This window comes from Clytia hemisphaerica, unplaced genomic scaffold, assembly GCF_902728285.1.
Source record: "Clytia hemisphaerica strain Z4C2 unplaced genomic scaffold, Clytia hemisphaerica genome assembly, whole genome shotgun sequence".
NCBI lineage: Eukaryota > Metazoa > Cnidaria > Hydrozoa > Leptothecata > Clytiidae > Clytia > Clytia hemisphaerica.
The window spans coordinates 764,528-785,801 of NW_027104328.1; the positions used below are offsets into that span (position 1 = coordinate 764,528).

General features: G+C 37.8%; 1 protein-coding gene across 1 annotated transcript in view; it reads right to left on the reverse strand.

Annotated features, from left to right (window-relative positions):
* LOC136817683 (putative leucine-rich repeat-containing protein DDB_G0290503) overlaps nt 1-18,169 on the reverse strand; it is an 82,303-nt gene extending 64,134 nt beyond the window's left edge. Inside the window, exons 1-9 of the mRNA XM_067074001.1 lie at nt 17,411-18,169; nt 16,884-16,908; nt 15,164-16,439; nt 14,712-14,769; nt 14,196-14,301; nt 2,523-2,573; nt 2,239-2,340; nt 1,366-1,577; nt 602-736 (exon numbers count right to left, since the gene is read on the reverse strand). Of these exons, the coding sequence (XP_066930102.1) occupies nt 602-736; nt 1,366-1,577; nt 2,239-2,340; nt 2,523-2,573; nt 14,196-14,301; nt 14,712-14,769; nt 15,164-16,439; nt 16,884-16,908; nt 17,411-18,139 (2,694 nt within the window). The 5' untranslated portion in view covers nt 18,140-18,169. The remainder of the gene's footprint in view (nt 1-601; nt 737-1,365; nt 1,578-2,238; nt 2,341-2,522; nt 2,574-14,195; nt 14,302-14,711; nt 14,770-15,163; nt 16,440-16,883; nt 16,909-17,410) is intronic.
* Nucleotides 18,170-21,274: the final 3,105 nt, after the last annotated feature.

The following is a 21,274-nucleotide window of genomic DNA, read 5'->3' on the forward strand; positions in this document are numbered from 1 at the left end:
TGAAAGAAGACTGTATTTAGAATTAGGAAAATAAATTTCAAATTATTTGGCTAATTTCTGCATTGGATAGAAAGGGCTAAAAAAGTGCATTTTCTTATTTAAAATGTACCACGTGATACGCAATGACCAATGAAAATGTTGAAAGTAATGATTTTTTACAACTTTTTTACAACTTATCAAGTTTTAATTGCTAGCAAACTCGTAAAAAAGTTTGATAACCTAACGAGGAGTGTTTTCTATGAGTTCTTAATCCACCTATTCTAATCCGTTGGTTCAACCAAAAAGCCAGAAAGACGGAAATCGTGTGCTTCTGTCTAAGTTAAACTGATTTCCGACTGATTTCGTCTTTGTACAGGAATTGCATACCAAAACCAGAAATAACAAAATATGAAGTCCAACAGCAAGCACATGTCTGACCGCACTGCTACCATCTTGCTATTACTTTATTGGTTTAAAAATTATGTCCAAAAACTAAAAAGCCAATTTTTAAAGAATCATTTTTTTCCAAGAGTCTCAACCTCCTGGATTTTGCTGAGATCTGGACCAGTCTTATTTCCTTAGATAGAACATGAACGTCATATGGACGTTGTCAGACACCTACCGTATCATCAGCATCATTTGTTGGGTCGAAAACATCTTCGGCAAGTTTCTTCATCATTTCTAAAGCTTTGTCTTCTTCATTCTTCTTAATAGGATTATCGATATTTCCATTTGCTTGAAAATTGTTCGTTGTTGGCTACATGAAAAGTTGAAAATACACCATTTCGACCGGTCGCAGTCAGTCGCGTGCCACCCTAAACTCGACTTTTTTACACCTTTTTCTATTGCCTTTATGTGCGAAAAAAGACTGGGACGGTTTTAGCGTGATAAAATGGACAAAAAATTGCCCGCACGGTAATTGGCGGCAACGGTCGAAAAGGTGTACACAGTGGATTCTTTTCAATTCGAACTTCTATTCACGAGTTTTGTTCATGTTTTGTTAAGTTACGTAATTTCCGCCATTATGGAAGCAAACGTTCAATTTGTAGAGACGATCCCTTACGAGCTTAGATTGAGTTTCTAATACGCCTAAAAGGTTTTGAATAGAGAATTTTCACGTTTTGAACTTATGTAATTACCGCCATTATGGAAAGCAGACGTTCGAATTCGTAGAGACGATCCAATACGCAAATCGAACATTTGCTTCCATTTTGGCGGAAATTACGCAAGTTAACAAAACGTAAAAATTCTCTATTCAAAACCTTTAAGCGTATTAGAAACTCAATCTAAGTTTCTACAAAAACGGCGCAAGGTCATAGCGCTTAGAAAAATCCCTGGTTGACTATAAACTCAAGAAGTAGGTGATAAAGAAGATGAAAGGCTTACATTGTCGCCATGTGCGCCAGTTTCAACAGTTGCTGTTAAGAAGTCTTCTTGGACAACTTTCCTCGTTGATGCCTGTAGACCCACCGTAGGTTGTTGACGTTCTGTTGATAGCATGTAGCCGTTTATATCGTCTAAGTGGGAGGGTGATTGGAGTGCGTTGAGGAAAGTCATCATTTTCTCTTTCTCTTCGCCTGATGCTTTATCAAGTTGATCTTCACAGAAAGAAGAAAGTACAAACTTTTTCATGAGAACAAATACATGAGAACACGAAGATGAAAATTGGTCAAAACCTGAGAACAAAAATCTGAGCCTCAGATTTCACAAAATTACTGAAGAAATGACTGATTTTAAACCCATGCATATTCTATCATTATTTGATTGGTGAACACATCAACATAAGAAGCGCTCAATACCTAAGATAAGATAGAGCTTCCCTTAAAATCATATACATTTCTGTGACAAGTTGAAAAAATGTAAATTACTCAGAGTATATACAATTATACATCCTAGCAATCATTGTATTCACAACAAGCGACCGTAGTGCAGTGGTAGAGCATCCGGCTACGGTTCGCAAGGTTGTGGGTTCAACACCCAGCCGGCTCATACCAAAGATTTCCAAAATGGTACTTGATGTCTCTCTGCTTGATGCTCAGCAATTAAGAGAAGGATCAAGGGTAAGCAAAACAATCCAGGGAGAGAGAGTGGCGCCCTCCCTTACCTTCAGGTAGATAGCTATCGAAAGAGGAGCTTTCAGGTCGCCCTCGACTGCGGTCGCAAACTTTCTTACTATTCACAACAAGTGAAACTCTGAGTAATGTAACATTTTTTCCAACTTGTCACAGAAATATATATGAATATCCATTTCTATCTTACCAAGCATAGATACGTGCTGGTCAACATCTCCGGTGTTTTGAAGAGCATAAACTTCAGATAGAATCAATTCTCTGTCATCGTGTGATGTTATTCTCATTTGATCTAGAAATTTAAAACAACAATATTTTATATTCATAAAATTAAATTTCAAAGCTATATGACTTTATAGCGAATACCACTGCAAAAAACTCCGATGAAAGATGGCGGATGAAGTTTTAAAGATCAGTGGTTTGAATCCACAACCTAGGGCACGACAACCGAAATCTTTATTTTAAATAACTTACCAAGGAGGCTCATGTCAAGACCAGAAAGAGCAACGCCATCAATCTTGTGTTCTAAGATTTACAAAAAATTTAAACAATTAAAAAACAACATATATTTTTAGGCAAAAATGTTAACGAGTAAGAGTTAAAAGAAGTAAGGCTTTTTACAAAGGTGCTGCAATTCAAAGTGCTTTAAAAATGTATAAACGAGTTTACATATTCGAGATAAATCGTAGGAGACGGTATAAAGTAAAGTCGGACGGCCACTTTTCTCAACGACGGTACAAAACACCAAAATATCGTCGTCTGCTTGAGCAAAGGCGATATATAGAGGTACATCAACTATACCAACTTTGTTTTGCGTCGACTTCACTTACCGTCGCCCTCGATATCCTCCGATAAATAAACTCGCTTAGGTTTTACCATAGTCATTATAAAAAAAACCCAAGTTATTGCAAACAAAAGAAAAGTTGCGTTTTGCATACTTTTTTGATCACGTTACCAAAATCTCCTCTCGAGATTGGTCCATTTTCTAATCGCATGATCAAAAAGTTTGCTAAATAAATCGATTTTGAAACATAAGCTCCATCTTTTAACAATAAAAAGAGACAAAAGCCTTCCAGACCAGTGTTTTATAATGACTATGGATTTACCTACGACCGGATTGCACCTTTCTATGAGGTCAACATCGCAATGAATTTTCGATTGTGAGGAGGATAGCAGAAAATATCAGTTTTCAAGACCCTTATCTGTGAGTCAACTTTTCAAACATGGAACGTTTTTTTTATAATAATAAATTATGTTATCGCGTTCCCTTTGAGAATTTCATTTGTTTACTAGCAAACGACTATATTACCTAGAGAATTTATAGAACATATTACTACGTCATTTTATTACTAATTACTATTTGCATATTGCCTAGGGAAATTATGAGAGTGTATAAAAACCCACAACATTTGTAGATAGGCGAATTCAATTTTATTATAACGATGAGAACATCAGTGCAAATTATGATAAAGGACTAGAGTTTGTTAAAGATAAAATATGGCTGGAAATAAAGTTGTATAATTGTCCTTATAATTTACTGAGGTATCCTTCGAATGAATTCCTTTGCCTTTGCAAAGTTCAACAATAATTTGCATGTTCTGAAAAGAGAAAGTAAATAAATTTTATGGTATTTGATTTACTGGAAGACACGATTAATAAGATTTGTGCAGTCCGTTTATTTATTATGGATTATTTAAATGTTTGAACAAGAAGAATTGTTAATTTTCTGGCTTGAAGTTGACTCGTACCAAAGAGTCGTTGAATTGTTGGCTGGAGTTGTGACTCGAACCTTGGGGTCGAGGGAAGGACTCGTGCCAAGAGTCGTTGAATTTGCTGGCTGGAGTTGTGACTCGAACCTTGGGGTCGAGGGAAGGACTCGTGCCAAGAGTCGTTGAATTTGCTGGCTGGAGTTGTGACTCGAACCTTGGGGTCGAGGGAAGGACTCGTGCCAAGAGTCGTTGAATTTGCTGGCTGGAGTTGTGACTCGAACCTTGGGGTCGAGGGAAGGACCCGTGCCAAAGGTCGTTGAATTTGCTGGCTGGAGTTGTGACTCGAACCTTGGGGTCGAGGGAAGGACCCGTGCCAAGGGTCGTTGAATTTTGCTGGCTGGAGTTGTGACTCGAACCTTGGGGTCGAGGGAAGGACCCGTGCCAAGGGTCGTTGAATTTGCTGGCTGGAGTTGTGACTCGAACCTTGGGGTCGAGGGAAGGACCTGTGCCAAGGGTCGTTGAATTTGCTGGCTGGAGTTGTGACTCGAACCTTGGGGGTCGAGGGAAGGACCTGTGCCAAGGGTCGTTGAATTGCTGGAGTTGTGACTCGAACCTTGGGGTCGAGGGAAGGACTCGTGCCAAGAGTCGTTGAATTTGCTGGCTGGAGTTGTGGCTTGAACAATTCACTCTTTTACGTACACTTACGTATTCTTACACTGACGTATCCGTACACTGATCTATCCGTACACTGACGTATCTGTACACTGATCTATCCGTACACTGACGTATCCGTACACTGACGTATCCGTACACTGACGTATCCGTACACTGACGTACCCGTACATTGATCTATCCGTACACTGACGTATTAGTACATTGTTCTGTCAGACTTCTGATCAACCAACTACCTGCTGATCAATCATCTGCTGGTCAACCAACTACTTGCTGATCAACCAACTAACTACTTACTCATCAACCAGCTAATTGCTGATTAACCTGCTGATCAACCAACTACTTGCTGATCAAACAACTACTTGCTAACCAACCAACTACTTGCTGATCTACCAACTACCTGCTGATCAACCAACTTTTACTGATCAACCAACTACCTACTGATCAACCAACTACTTGTTGATCAACCAACTACCTGCTGATCAACCAACTACCTGCTGATCAACCAACTACTTGTTGATCAACCAACTAGTAACTCATCATTCAACTAATTGCTGATCAACCAACTACTTGCTGATCAACCAACTTCTTGCTGAACAACCAACCTGCTCATCAATCAACATTGTACACTGACGTATTCTTACACAGATCTATCCGTACACTCACGTATCCGTACACTGATCTATCCGTACATTGACGTATCTGTACACTGACGTATCCGTACACTGACGTATACGTACACTGACGTATCCGTACACTGACGTATCCGTACACTGACGTATACGTACACTGACGTATCCGTACACTGACGTATCCGTACACTGACGTATTCGTACACAGACCAACTACTTACTCATCATTCAACTAATTGCTGATCAACCAACTACTTGCTGATCAACCAACTTCTTGCTGATCAACCAACTTCTTGCTGATCAACCAACTTCTTGCTGAACAACCAACCTGCTGATCAATCAACATTGTACACTGACGTATTCGTACACTGATCTATCCGTACACTGACGTATCCGTACACTGATCTATCCGTACACTGACGTATCCGTACACTGACGTATTTGTACACTGACGTATCCGTACACTGACGTATTCGTACACTGACGTATTCGTACACTGATCTATCCGTACATTGACGTATCCGTACACAGATCAACTACTTACTCATCATTCAACTAATTACTGATCAACCAACTACTTGCTGATCAACCAACTTCTTGCTGAACAATCAACCTGCTGATCAATCAACATTGTACACTGACGTATTCGTACACTGATCTATCCGTACACTGACGTATCCGTACACTGATCTATCCGTACACTGACGTATCCGTACACTGACGTATCCGTACACTGATCTATCCGTACACTGACGTATCCGTACACTGACGTATCCGTACACTGACGTATTTGTACACTGACGTATCCGTACACTGACGTATTCGTACACTGACGTATCCGTACACTGACGTATTCGTACACTGACGTATTCGTACACTGATGTATCCATACACTGACGTATCCGTACACTGACGTATCCGTACACTGACTTATTCGTACACAGATCAACTACTTACTCATCATTCAACTAATTGCTGATCATCCAACTACTTGCTGATCAACCAACTTCTTGCTGAACAACCAACCTGCTCATCAATCAACATTGTACACTGACGTATTCGTACACTGATCTATCCGTTCACCGACGTATCCGTACAGTGATCTATCCGTACACTGACGTATCCGTACACAGACGTATCCGTACACTGATCTATCCGTACACTAACGTATCCGTACACTGACGTATTCGTACACAGATCTATCCGGACACTGACATATCCGTACACTGACATATCCGTACACTGATCTATCCGTACACTGACGTATCCGCACACTGATCTATCCGTACACTGACTCATTCGTACCCTGACGTATCCGTACACTGACGTATCCGTACACTGACGTATCCGTACACTGACGTATCCGTACACTGACGTTCAACCAACTACCTGCTGATCAACCAACTACTTGCTGATCAACCAACTACTTGCTGATCAACCAACTACTTGCTTATCAACCAACTACATGCTGATCAACCAACTATTTACTTGCCAACCAACTTGCTGATCAACCAATCTGCTGTAACCAACCAGCTGATCAGCCAATTACTTAGCTGATCAACCAACTACTTGCTGATCAACCAACTACTTACTGATCAACCAACTACTTGCTTATCAACCAACTACTTGCTGATCAACCAACTACATGCTGATCAACCAACTATTTACTGGCCAACCAACTTGCTGATCAACCAATCTGCTGTAACTAACCAGCTGATCAACCAACTATTTACTTGTCAACCAACTTGCTGATCAACCAATCTGCTGTAACCAATCAGCTGATCAACCAACTATTTACTTATCAACCAACTTGCTGATCAACCAACTACTTGCTGATCAACCAACTACCTGCTGATCAACCAACTACTTGCTTATCAACCAACTACTTGCTGATCGACCAACTACTTGCTGATCAACCAACTACATGCTGATCAACCAACTACTTGCTGATCAACCAACTACTTGCTGATCAACCAACTACATGCTGATCAACCAACTATTTACTGGCCAACCAACTTGCTGATCAACCAATTACTTGCTGATCAACCAACTATTTACTGGCCAACCAACTTGCTGATCAACCAATCTGCTGTAACCAACCAGCTGATCAGCCAATTACTTAGCTGATCAACCAACTACTTGCTGATCAACCAACTACATGCTGATCAACAAACTACTTGCTGATCAACCAACTACTTGCTGATCAACCAACTACTGCTGATCAACCAACTACCTGCTGATCAACCAACTACTTGCTGATCAACCAACTACTTGCTGATCAACCAACTACTTGCTGATCAACCAACTACTTGCTGATCTACCAACTACTGCTGATCAACCAACTACCTGCTGATCAACCAACTACTTGCTTATCAACCAACTACTTGCTGATCAACGAACCTGCTCGTATATCGGTATATTCGTTATTCAAACCTGTGAGGTACCCCCTGCTGGCTAAAAACAACACGAATAACTAAAATGGAAACATCATCTGACATACCAAAACCAACCCTCAATCATGCTAAAAGACGAAGAGCTGGAAAGAAATCTGCTATCACGCGTAAGATTAACGAAATCAAAGAGCTCATCTCAGAGAGGGGAAGCAGAACCAAAATCAAGTACCTGGTCGAAGCTTTAAAGACTAACCAGAAAGAAGCTATTCAACGCCATGAGGAACTCATGCTTCTACTCGAAAACGATGATCCTGATTTCGATGATGAATGGATCAATGACTTATCTTTAGCCGTGGATACATGTATATCTGACACTGAGAGATATTTTCTTGAAAGAATTGACGATCCAGATTCCCTAGAACCAGATAATCAAAGTGATGTTCTTCTTGCTGTAGAGAATTGGCGCCAAAGGAGTTTCAGCGTTGCTAATTCAAGTAAAACATATGAAGAAAATCAACAAATACCAGATGACGTTTCATCTGTTGAGGAAAGTCTCATCGATCCTGAAATGACAAATGCTTTCTCCAAACTTAATCTGAATCCAAACGAAAATGTCAAAATCAACTCAGATGGAATGAAGTTAAAAGGGATGAAAAGACTCAACAAAAGTTTGGGAGACCTAATTCATCCTAGAGAATCTGATGTTGGTCGTTATCTTCCAACATACCTCAGCGAAAAGGATGACGCAAGCCAAAATCTGGAGAAAAACTGGACACACTTAAAACAACTACATTCACAGTTAGTTCCTACAGCAAGAACCTACCAAGCAATTGAAGTGGAATCTCCTCAAATTGACTCTAAATCGCACAAAACCAACCCTGCATCAAACAAGGAGATGGTAAAGATGATCAACAACTTGCCAGAGGACAATTCTCTATTTGAAGAAAAAATAGCAAGTACTGTACATAACCAACCAAAGCAAACTTACGATTATGCTGAAAGCGTCAAATCTAAACCGAATTTCTCAAGATTTCACAGTACCTATACTGTCATTCCGAAAAGGAAAGGTACTTCAGTGACACAGGAAGAAGGACATGATCAACAACATCAAACTGAACACCATAAAGAAATGCCTAGTGTCAGGGCCTCAGGACAGGACAAACTACTTCAAATGCATCACAGCAAAACACATAAACACAAAGAAGATTCTATCGACAGCTGGATAGACCACCTAGATCCTCTTAAAGAAGAGGAAATCCTTGAAAATACAAAAACAGTCAACATAACGATGCAAATGTTAATCCAACAAAGATTACCAAGGTTGACAATACCAAATTTTGATGGAACTCCAGAACTATGGGTTGATTTTATCAGCAAATTTTACGACATGGTACACAAACAACCATTCTTGGATCCTTTCCAGAAACATGCTCATTTGATTCAAAACCTCCATGGTGAACCATTGAAGGCAGTTAGTGGATTTGATAGCAATTATGAAGGCTATGTCCAGTCACTCCAGAGGTTAAAATACATGTTTGGAAACCGATCATTAGTTGCTCAAGCAACAATTCGAAAACTAGTCGCTGGAAAGCAGCTGGAAAATGATGACATTAAAGGCCTCAACGACTATTCCTACACCTTATCACATTGTATGAACACTCTCAAAAAGATGAAGTACTACGCTGATATGTATAGTAGCGATGTCTTGAGACAAGCACTCAAACGCTTACCACCGTATTTACTACGAAAATGGGGTGAATATTGTCTGGTATTGCGAAGACGAGAAGAACCATCTCTTCAACACCTTGAAATTTGGTTACAAGACAGAGTGATGGCTGCCAGAGACCCAAATCTCCCAACAGAGGAAAAACAGCCAAAACGCTCAAATACATCATCAAGTAGCCTACACCTACAAGGACCTGTCATTGAAGAAGACTTTAAGGAAACCGACAAGCGTAGAGATTCTGAAAAGACTACTCCCAAGAAATTGTGTCAATCATGTGGACAAAGGCAGCATTTAACCTACAAATGTCCTGAATATTTGAAACTTGATGCCAAAGAGCGTTTCAAACTAATCAGATTAAAGAAGTGCTGTTTCAATTGTTTGAGCTCAACACATCAACAAAGGGATTGCTCATCAAAATATACTTGTCTCATCGACGGGTGCAAGCAAAAGCATCACACTTCCCTGCATAACTTCTTTTCCAAAAGATCAAATCAAAGACCGAACACCAACCCTTCTCCAAATCCAAGCCCAGACCAAAACGAAGTCTCTGAACAACAACCACAAGGGACGAGCCTGACTAGTACAGTCCACACCACAATGAACAGAGGTCGAGTCTTCTTACAAAGTAGTCCCTATAAAAGTGACAAGCTCGTCAGGAAATAGGATAAAGACATATGCATTACTTGATGGTGGGAGTCAATGTACCATATTGCGAAAGGATTTTTGTCAAATCTTAAAACTTCAAGGTGATCTAAAGCAGATTGATCTTGGAACACTTAAAGGCTTTGGTCATCCAATCCAATCTAAAATTGTAGACATCGAAGTATCATCAATGGACAATACATTCTCAACAAAGATACGAAATGTCTTCTCAGTCGAAAAAGAATACTTCCATGTACCAAGTCAAAAGCTACCAGACAGCCAATCCGATAGAGACAGATGGGATCAAATCAAAGCTCTGGATATTTCAGATGTCGACAAAAGCAAGATTTGTGTGTTGATTGGAGCTGATGCACCCCGGGCATTGGTTACCACTGAATCTATAGATAATGGTCCAGGAATGCCTTTAAGTACCAAAACTCCTTTTGGTTGGGCCATCGTTGGATCCTATAACACATCAAAGGCTGAACAAATTTATTGCAATCATTTGTCAATTCACGAGATTGATGACTTAAACAGAAGTGTACAGAGGTTTTGGGAAATCGAAAGCTTTGGTACAAGTGCTGGATATAAAGGAAAGTCAAATCCACTGTCCATACAAGACACAAAGATTTTGAATTACCTTAAATCAGAGTCAAAAATAAAAGACGGTCATTACGAAGTTCCTATGATTTGGAAAGAAGACATGTTTCTACCAGACAGCTTGAAAACCGCCAAAAGACGATTTGATTACTTGACGAAAAGGTTTAAAAGGGATGATTCCTATTTCGATATGTACAAGACGTGCATCGACAAATACATTAGATTAGGTCATGCACGTAAACTGACTAAAGAAGAGACAGAAAAGAAAACCTCCAAAACTTGGTATCTACCGCATCATGGTGTTATCAATGAAAACAAACCAGGAAAAGTACAAGTTGTGTTTGATGCAGCTGCCAAATCACATCAGATTTGCTTGAATTCAAATCTCCTTGCCGGACCTGATCTCCTCAACAAATTAGTCGGCATACTTTTACGCTTCAGAGAACATCCAATTGCAATCACAGGTGATATCGAAGGAATGTTCAACCAAGTAAGACTTAACGAAGAAGATAGAGAAGCAGTTCGATTTTTATGGAAGGATTGCCGATCAGACAAAGAACCTTCACACTACCAGATGTTGGTACATATTTTTGGAGCAAAAGATTCGCCAACTTGTGCAAACTTTGCGCTTAAACAATGTGCCGAAAATGTCAAAGAAGACTATTCGGAAGAAGCTATTCAAACAGTCAAAAGAGACTTCTACATGGACGATCTCATAAAATCGGTTGATGATGAAGAAAAAGGCGTTGAACTCGTTCAAGAATTGGCGTCAATTACCCAATCAGGGGGATTCAATCTTCATAAGTTCAACAGCAATTCACAGAAGATAGTTGACTCAATACCCATCGAAAAACGAGCTAAAAACATCAAAAACATCATTGATGATAGAGAAATTGCAAGAGCCCTAGGAGTAAAATGGGACTTAAAAGGCGATTACTTCACTTTCTTTTCAAACAAACACGACTGCCCAGTTATCACCAAGCGAAGTATTTTGAGAATAACAGCAACAATCTTCGATCCCCTTGGGTTCCTGGCACCATTTATTCTCAGGGCAAAACTGATGATCCAAATCTTTGGAGAAAGAAATTTGAATGGGATCAACCAGTTGACGAATGTACTGAAAAGGAATGGAAGAATTGGAAATCAGAATTGGATCTCCTACCAAATATTCAAATACCAAGATTCATTGGGACAAGCAAGGAATTTGAAGCTGAATTACACACCTTTTGTGACGCATCTGAATTAGCAAATGACGCTGTCAGCTATGTTCGTATTAAACAACCAAATCGAATCACTTGTCAGCTTGTCATGTCAAAATCTCGTGTAGCACCTGTGAAGCAAATATCCTTACCGAGGCTGGAGTTAGAGGGCGCATTGCTTGCAGCCAATCTAGCAGAAGCAGTGGTTTATGGTATGGAAACTGAATTCAAGGCCCGCTACTTCTGGACTGATTCGATGTTAAACCTTCAATACATCAATAATGAAGTTCGCCGATTCAAAGCCTTCGTAGCGAATCGTGTAACTGAAATTCGTGAAAGTACAAGTCCTCAGCAGTGGCATCATATAAATGGTGGTTCAAACCCCGCAGATCTGGCAACAAGGGGTATGTCTATCAAGGAGATGATAGCAGGAAAGTGGTTGCAAGGACCAGAATTTTTATATGACGAGACTATCAAAACTTCAGATAAACCAATCGACTTACTTCCCGAAACACACGAAGAAGTCAAGAAGGAAAAGGTCAGGGTTCATGTCATAACATCACCTAGCAAACTGATCGACTTTCAAAGATTTTCCAGTTGGGGCAGATTAACAAATACATTTAGTTGGATATGTATTTTCATAAAGCTGTACCTCCATAAAATTCAACGGCTATCGAATAATCACGACTTCGATAAACTCACACTCGAAGAAAAACTGATAGGGGAGACTGAATTAATCAAAACTATTCAGTCCGAAGTGTTCCATGACGAGATCAAAAAATTGAAATCAAATCAAAGGATTTCAAGTAATTCTAATCTCAGAAATTTAGACCCATTTTTGGATAAAAAGGGAGTATTGAGAGTTGGTGGAAGACTAAAGTTTGGGAAATTACCTTTCGCTTCTAAACATCAAGCAATTCTACCAAATAATCACCATGCCGTTAAATTATTTGTGCAACACTTGCATAACACTCACTATCATGTTGGTAAAGAGCAGCTGTTATCAATTATAAGACAAAACTACTGGATTTGCAAAGGTCGGAGAATGATATGGAACGTAATCAAAAGGTGTGTCAAATGTCAAAATGTTAAAGCAAAACCATATTCCACCAAGATGAGTGATTTACCAGCTGATAGATTAGAGAAAACGACACCCTTTTCAAACACTGGGGTAGATTATTTTGGCCCTATCACTGTCAAAATCTTGAGAAGTAGAGCGAAAAGATGGGGGTGCAGTTTGCATTTTCACATGTTTGACTACAAGAGCTGTCCACCTCGAAGTAGCACCGTCACTCGAAACCGATGACTTCCTCAATGTCTTCGAAAGATTCGTCAATCGCAGAGGTTGCCCAAAGATTGTACGGTCAGATTGTGGCACAAACTTCAAAGGAGCTGATAGAGTACTAGGTGAAGAATGGATGAACATTGACCGAGATAAAGTAATCGACTACGCCACCAAGAAGAAGTTCGAATGGAAGTTTAATCCACCAGAAGCTCCCCATATGGGGGGAGTTTGGGAAAGGATGATCAGAAGCGTAAAGACCACACTACAAATTATCTTCTCGGAACAATCTATCAATGATTTTACTTTGATGACAGCGTTTACCCAAGTAGAGGCACTAATAAATGGAAGACCATTAACAGCTAACAGTGATGACATCCATGATCTAGAAGCACTCACTCCGAATCATTTTCTTGTTGGTCGTGCGGACACCTCCGTCCCTGTGGCTACTGAAAATCTGAAAACCAGTCTTCGTAAACGTTGGAGGCAAACACAAGAATTGTCTACACAATTTTGGAATAGATGGCAGAAGGAGTATCTACCTTCCCTAACGAAACGATCGAAATGGTTGAACGACAATGAAAGTATCAAAGTAGGTGAAATGGTACTTGTGCTTGACAAACGAAACGAGCGTGGTATGTGGCCTCTTGGTAGAGTCCTGGATGTTTATGCAAGTCGTGATGGTCGAGTTCGAAAGGTTATTGTTGGAACAAATAATGGAACATTTACGAGACCGGTCGTAAAATTATCAAAACTTGAACTTTTTGAGAGTTAAACTCTCAAGGATGGGAGTGTTATCGCGTTCCCTTTGAGAATTTCATTTTATAGAAATTTGTTTACTAGCAAACGACTATATTACCTAGAGAATTTATAGAACATATTACTACGTCATTTTATTACTAATTACTATTTGCGTATTGCCTAGGGAAATTATGAGAGTGTATAAAAACCCACAACATTTGTAGATAGGCGAATTCAATTTTATTATAACGATGAGAACATCAGTGCAAATTATGATAAAGGACTAGAGTTTGTTAAAGATGAAATATGGCTGGAAATAAAGTTGTATAATTGTCCTTATAATTTACTGAGGTATCCTTCGAATGAATTCCTTTGCCTTTGCAAAGTTCAACAAATTAAATAAAAACACAAGGCTTCGATGGCATTAAAAAATTGAGTGTGAAAAGCACACGGGTCACGTGTTTTCGATGAGAAATAAGTGGCTACATTTCCAATCCTGTAGTTTCGTATCTACCCTCTTTGGGACTTTAAAATCAATGCTGAAGACTCACTAAGAAATATATCTTTAAGATGAGACAAACCAATCAAGTTTAACCATTCGATAACATCTGAACATGACCATTGTGACACTTCCAAGTCGTTCAAATGGGTTTCAACCTGAAAAATTGTTAAAAATTAAAAGTAATCACACCGAAGGGGGGGGTGAGTTTACCAAAAAAATGACACTCTTACAGTGTAGCAAAAGATCGGTGAAATTGCATTTACAGTGCATGTTTCTCAAATTTTCAATTCTTTTGAAAAATAAGGAATATCCAGGCTTTAAGCTAAGTTAAGCTTCTTATAAACAGAAAACGTGTAAATCATAATAAAAACCCACGTTCCTTCAAGTGAATTGAACTTAATTTTCTCTCTAAATACAAAAGAATATTTTCCTTTGAAAATACGGATGAATAAAAATATTTTGGGATATTGCCTCTGAACAGGACAAATAGTAAATCACTAAGGGTCATTGACTCTTACTATAGTTATACTGTAGTTTTAAATGACAAAATAAAATAAATACATACATCAGAATCTGTAAGATGAACACTGTCATCATCATCGAAATCAGTATTGGCACCATTCCTAAGATTAAAAGAAAGTGAACAATGTTTAAAGGTTTCGTTTTTAAATAAAAGTGATATCATTTGCTTACTCATCAATTTTAATTTACAGGCTTTTTCATATTGGGTTGCACGAATGTGGAGCAAGATTTGCCAGAAAGAGGAAAAGAAAAACAATTTTTTGTTAATATTCAGCACGAAATTGAACACAATATAACAACAAACAGCAGACACCGATTATAAGACATGTATCTGATATGAAACTGGAAAACTTATGAACTAAAACCTTCAAAGGCCTCAGTCATAAAGTTTCGAAAACATTGTTAGTACATAGTAAGCGTTTCCAAACTCAAGATCATCCAATTCTTATTATCTTAGTGAAAACAGTGGAAAATGGCAAAGTAATAATCCAATACCTTATGACAGTATCATTTTGACTTCCAGCACCAGATTTGAAATCAAATGTTTCATCATCAGTATCAGATTCAAATGATTTCATCTTTTTCAACAAATCACGTAAATTGACTTTGGGTTTTTGAATTTCACTTTCTTCACCAAATGCTTCTGTTTCATCATCATCATCCTCAGAAACTGGTTCAGTGTCGTCAATACCACTACTGTATGATGACCAGGTCTTACTGATTGTTTTCTTTAAAACTTTCCTACTCATTGAACTTGAATTCGGTAAAGAACCACCAGCGTTTTTCTCAGAATCTGAGATCTCTACAGATCTTGCTGTACAATGTCCTGAATCAACCTCTATTGGTGGTTTACTGGATATTTTACCAATGTTTCCAATACTAAATTGTGTGCTTGAACTGTCAAATTTGTTTTGAAAACTTTCGTCAAGTTCATTAGTTGTGATACTAGCTTTCTTCACAGGTTTTAAGTTAACTTGACCCATTTCTTTCAAAACACTGTCATTTTTGCTTTTTAGTTCATTCCCAATCTGATTAAACAAGATTTTGGGTTTGTTTTCAGTTTCAAGCTTTTGTTTTGGAGCAACAAAGAAATCTTTTCGAGGAATATTTGGACTGTTATCGATATTTCTACTAAAACTGTTAACAGGCGAATCTCTATTTGGATCTGCTTTATGGTGCTCCAAATTCAGTTTTCCTTTTAATTCTCCAACTAAGAGATTCTGTTTAATATCTGGTTTAATCACTGGTAATGTTAACGGCTTTACAGTTACTGGACTGGCCAACTCTTTGTTTCGACCGGTAATAGGTTCATCTTGTGATTTTCCATAATTGTCTGAATCAGAATCTTCTGGATTTGCTATTGGAATCTTCATTCCTAATTTAGGCTTTTTCTCATTAATATCTTTTTGAACCGAACTTCCAACATTTGGAATTCCATCTCTGGTACTGGATACAAGCCCAATTGTTTTATTGGTGGTAAAAGGGCTAGTAATTGGGCTCGTAACTGGCTTAGGGAGATCATATTTAGCATTTAGTGGCAAGTCCTTTGCAATAGGTTTTCTTTCAATGGTACCAAAATCTACACTATTGTCCTCGTTACTCGAATCTCCAAAATCAGGTACTTCAATGTCATCAAAGTCACCGATATCGCTGGCATTTTCTTCAGTGACATTTTCGTCAGTATCATGCATCAAATCTGCTGGTGGAGGTGGTGGTACAAACATCTCAAAAGTACATGATAAACTCTCTTCTGATGTAATTGAAACATTATCTGTTGAAATAGATATAAAATGATAAGCAAGTAGATAATAGGGTAATTATCATCTTTAAAAATTATATTTCTTTAATTCAAATACAGTACATTGAATTTTGCCTTCAAAAGCTCACAAGTTTGGAGCTAGTGATTCTAATTCATAAAGTAATAGCTCAAAAATTAAGTTAGGGTATCTACTTTCCAAATATTAAAACTCCAAGCATTTTGGAACATTTTCTCGGCCTCAAGAGTAGACGTCGACAAACATCCAAACTATTTTGTGGGTCACCTGGTATAATTGGTGTGTATTAATAGCACAATATATAATAGTAATTACCTAGACCTTTATATCCTATCCATCATACTTAGCATGTTAGGAAATTTTATCCAAAACATTTTGCAACTGTTTTTGCTGCATTCTGACCAATGTTAAAAATAAACAAAAAAAAAAAAATTTTGTACCTGGTATTTGGATGTCTGTTCTAACCTGAAAACAAAATTAAAATACTTTAGACTTGTCTCAGATAAAAGGTCTCCCATCAAGTGATTGCAAAATAGTCAAGAAGTTTTTGATTAGGTGCAAAGTTTTGTATATAAAGTTAGTCAAACTTTAAAAAACAAGTAGCTATTGAAAAGTTACTTTGGAAAGTATTACTCCTAATCAAGGTTACACTAAGTTACATGTTTTTTATAAGAACAAATTATATCAATTCATAAAGTAGCATTGTCGTAGAGTATCTATACGTGTAAAAAATGAATTATGTTGATCAAGAAATCACCCCTTTTGAGAAAATGATCCTGAGAAGACAAAACTTGTCATAACATAAGAAAAGCAGAATATTTTGGGCACTAAAATATCTCTTCTCTAAAAATGGGTTGGTGGTATGCAAAAAATTCTGTAAAACTCTTTTAGTATACATATGTCTGAGATTTAAGTACCAATCTCCCTATTAAGAATGAGAAGTATCTATAAATTTTAGAATTTATACCTTGTCTTGTACACTTTCATCCCATTCACTGTCACTAAAATCAACAGCAGGTGGTGGTGGAGGTGGTATTGAAAAATTAGCAAACAACTCATCATCGTCTTCATCTGAGGACAACTCAATATCACCGTGCATACCAATGTTATCTAATAAATTATCATCACCTGTTGTGTCGAATCCTTCATCTGTCATCATGTCAAGTGTATCATTAATGTTGTGTTTATTTGATTTGTCCTCGGTATGTAATGTACTTACTTCTGTTAAGCTAACCGTGCGGTCTGATTTTGGGTTATCGTGTAGAAGGTTTGAAGCAAAAACATTCTCAAGGTCTTTCTTTATAGCACTGACATTAACATTTGAGATTTTATTTGGAACATTGGTTGGTTTTTCTTGAAGATATTTACCAGGAAGAGGTATAGAAAGTTTTTTGTTAAGATTTTCTCGAAAAGCATTTCCATTAGCTGAAGGCTTGCTGGCAATAATTGGTTTCTTGGCAACTTCTGGAGGTTTTCTTGGAATCTCTGGCTTCTTTAGAGTAGGTGGTGGGCCAGGTTTATTACTCATAATTGTTGATCCACTAAGATATGGTCTATCATGAGAATGTTTGTCATGCTCATTGAATGAATTCTTCAAAAAGGTTTTAGATGGGTTTCGTCCAGGACTTGGTGTTCTTTGTCTTGTTAAATTATTAAGAATGGGACTTTTTCTTTCAATTTTCCAAGAGGAATTCATAAGTTGAGTTCAATTTGTTTTTTGAAATCTAAAAAAATTATTATAACAGTATCACTATCAGTAAAATCAATTGTTCAAAACATTTCATGCAAAACATGGTGCACCTTTAGTTAATTTTTAACTATTCTTTCACTATGTTTCTTTAGTAATTCACTAAATTAGGATTCGCAGCGTGTGAAGCTGCGCTATGCGGCTAGTATTTATCAAAAAACTTATTTTTGATTGTTTACTTTACTTCCCAACTTCGTACAATCTTATTTCATTTATACAACAGTTTATTTTTATGTTGAAAAAGGCCAGTTGGTCTATCACAGTGATCTTTCATTAGAACTTTTGTAACATCGGGATTATTTTGGCTAATATCCCTTGTATCTCCTTGAGTAGTGCTCATAAGGAGATGAAATTTGGTATATAAAGTCTCCTTATAGCAATGTAAAAGTAGGAAAATTAGTTTTTTGATACATTAAACCGTTTACCAGGTATTGGGCACTTTCGTTTCGAGAGATCCCTCTATCCCGTCCTCATCCCGGTTGAGATCCCTCTAAATCGAAATCAAGATAATTCCGGATAGGAAATTGCTATAGATTTTCACATAATGTAATTATATTCATCCTCTAAAGGATAAAAGAAAAAGAAAGCATTTCTACTCAGTTAATTTCCTAGAATTTGGCTAAAACAAGGAAATTTGAATCCGATTAATCCAATCAAAGATTGCCGTGTATATTCATAGAAAGATGAATGTGCTTTTTGACTTTGCTACAATAGTTTATATATACATATCATGTTTAGTCAATCATTTACTTTTTGATTATTTACTGAATAAGCTGGAAAAATGTGTATCACAAAAGAGCTTGTATCCCAGAAACAAATTATTTACCACCTTTGTTAGGAGAAATTTAAGATTGCAACCTTTTTAGAACTTGGTTAAATAAGCAAACTAAAATTGTTGCTAAATGCTAAATTACCAGCGCCTCTAATGCTTAGTTTTATCAGCTTGTTTCTCATCATCTTCGTTTTCGTTTTCGACTAACTTTCGCGGGATTAAATTTCGCGGTTGGGCTTATCCGCGAAATTCAAAAATTTCGCGAGTGGAACTATTGGGTTGCAATATTTTCATGATTTTGTGACTTTTACTGTCAAATCATGCATGTTGGTTGTTGAAATACGCATTATTTGCGCTTCTTTGGTGCAAGTAACCATTGAAATAGTATTTATTTGACATATTTTGAGTTTTGTTTAGAAATATTTTGCGGATGAGGCCGTTCCAAATTTCCATTGGGACTTTAATTTTGCGGCTTTTCACGAATGACACCCATATCCGCAAAATTTAATCCACGCAAAAGTTTATCCCATTATAGTAGTTTCAGAAAGAGAGCTAATCAAATAGAAACGCAAATTTTACTATTATATTGTGACCAAATTCATAGATAAAGCCTTATCTTTGTTAGCAATTTATGGGTGTCATTCGCGAAAATCCGAGAAATTAAAGTCCAATGGAAATTTGGAACGGCCTCATCCGCGAAATATTTGAATTTATCAATAAAATTTTTTAACAATACTTTATCGATTAAAGACTTTCCAACAATAGATTTCATCGATAATCCCTTATAGCGACAGAATTTTTCTTGCACGTTCAAGGGGAAAACAGAAGTGATCGATATTTTTCAAAGGATAAAAAATGCTGAAAAACTCTAATTTCAATCTTCCTTTAAGGTAAAGAGGTTGCGAGATTTGGGTTAGCGAGGTAAAATTCGCTAAAAAGCTGGTAAAATTGTAATCCTCAAATATCCAAGTTCCAGCTGCACTGCCAGGAAAACACACATGATCAACTTTGTCAACTTACCATAAAAACTCTTTCACAAGCTCTAAAGACTTCCAAAAACTACTAAAAACCACATCAAAACATCAGCCACATGTATTTATGCTTCTAGCATAGCCAACAGCCATTTTGTTTCTAAACTAAATGACAGTCAGGCACATCCTGGCAAATGAACGGGGTATTTTTCACTTGCGACCATTGGCAAATGAACGGGGTCGAAAACGAAAGTGACGTAATAGCGCCAAATACCCAGTTTAATTGAACCGGGTTGGAAATATTTTGCTTCATCAAAGAACTGCATAGATGAAATTTTTTTTCCATGGGTCAATTTTGTCTTCGAAGATTGGAAGAAACTTTTAACGAAAAAATAAAGTTCCCAGTTTTCTTCCTTTATTCCCTTTTTCAGTTTGAAGTTCATTTTTATTCATTTTCACGCTTTTAGCCTGAGACGTCCTATCTCATTTACACTGGGTGACGAATACCCCATACAAATGCTCACCCCGTTCATTTGCCAGGATGTGCCTGACTGTATGAATCTATGTTTTCATTTTCATATTTGTTTTCCTTTTTTCTGCAGAGTCAGCTTTTTCCATAAATTATGCACGCGCATCGAAATTTTCAAAATGCGTAATACGCACACAAAATCTGGCCGAATCAGACACTGAACCTCCATTTATTGCAGGGAAAAATCTCCCTGCAGGCTAGTTACCTGCCCCAAGTGTTAAGCAAGCAGCAAAAATATCATAAACTAGACTGTGAACAAAGTTTAACGCTTGGATTCCCAGGCTACCTACAGACCTACTCCACACCAAAAAAGTTTTCTCTCTTTGATCGCGGCCCAGGTACACACACAGCCACACTAATACTTCAGTCTGGGAAATCCTCTCAATTGCACGCTTATTATCAAAGCGCGCCATAAGCGCGCAATTGCACGGTTATCAAAATGGCAGAATTTTTATACACGCTTATCGAAATTGTTCTGAAACGGGTGGTAAGCGTTAAAGCAAGATTGACGGGTGATGGCTTTTGCGGTAAGCGTGCAATTGCACGCTTTAAAATTTCCTATATTTTTGACACGCAATTCCTTTCGAAAGCTCTGTTGAATTTCAAAAGCCTAGGGCAGTTTTACTCAAAATTTATCGTAGAAGAAGAAGATTCCGTAAAAATGGATTGCCCGTTAAACCATGCCTTCGCCCGAATAAGAATATTCTGAACCCCTTGAAATCCCTAAGCAACCGGGGCGGGAGCGGGCGTAAATTATAACCATGCAATTGCGCGCTTACGCCCTCGGAACATAAGCGTGCAATTGAGAGGAT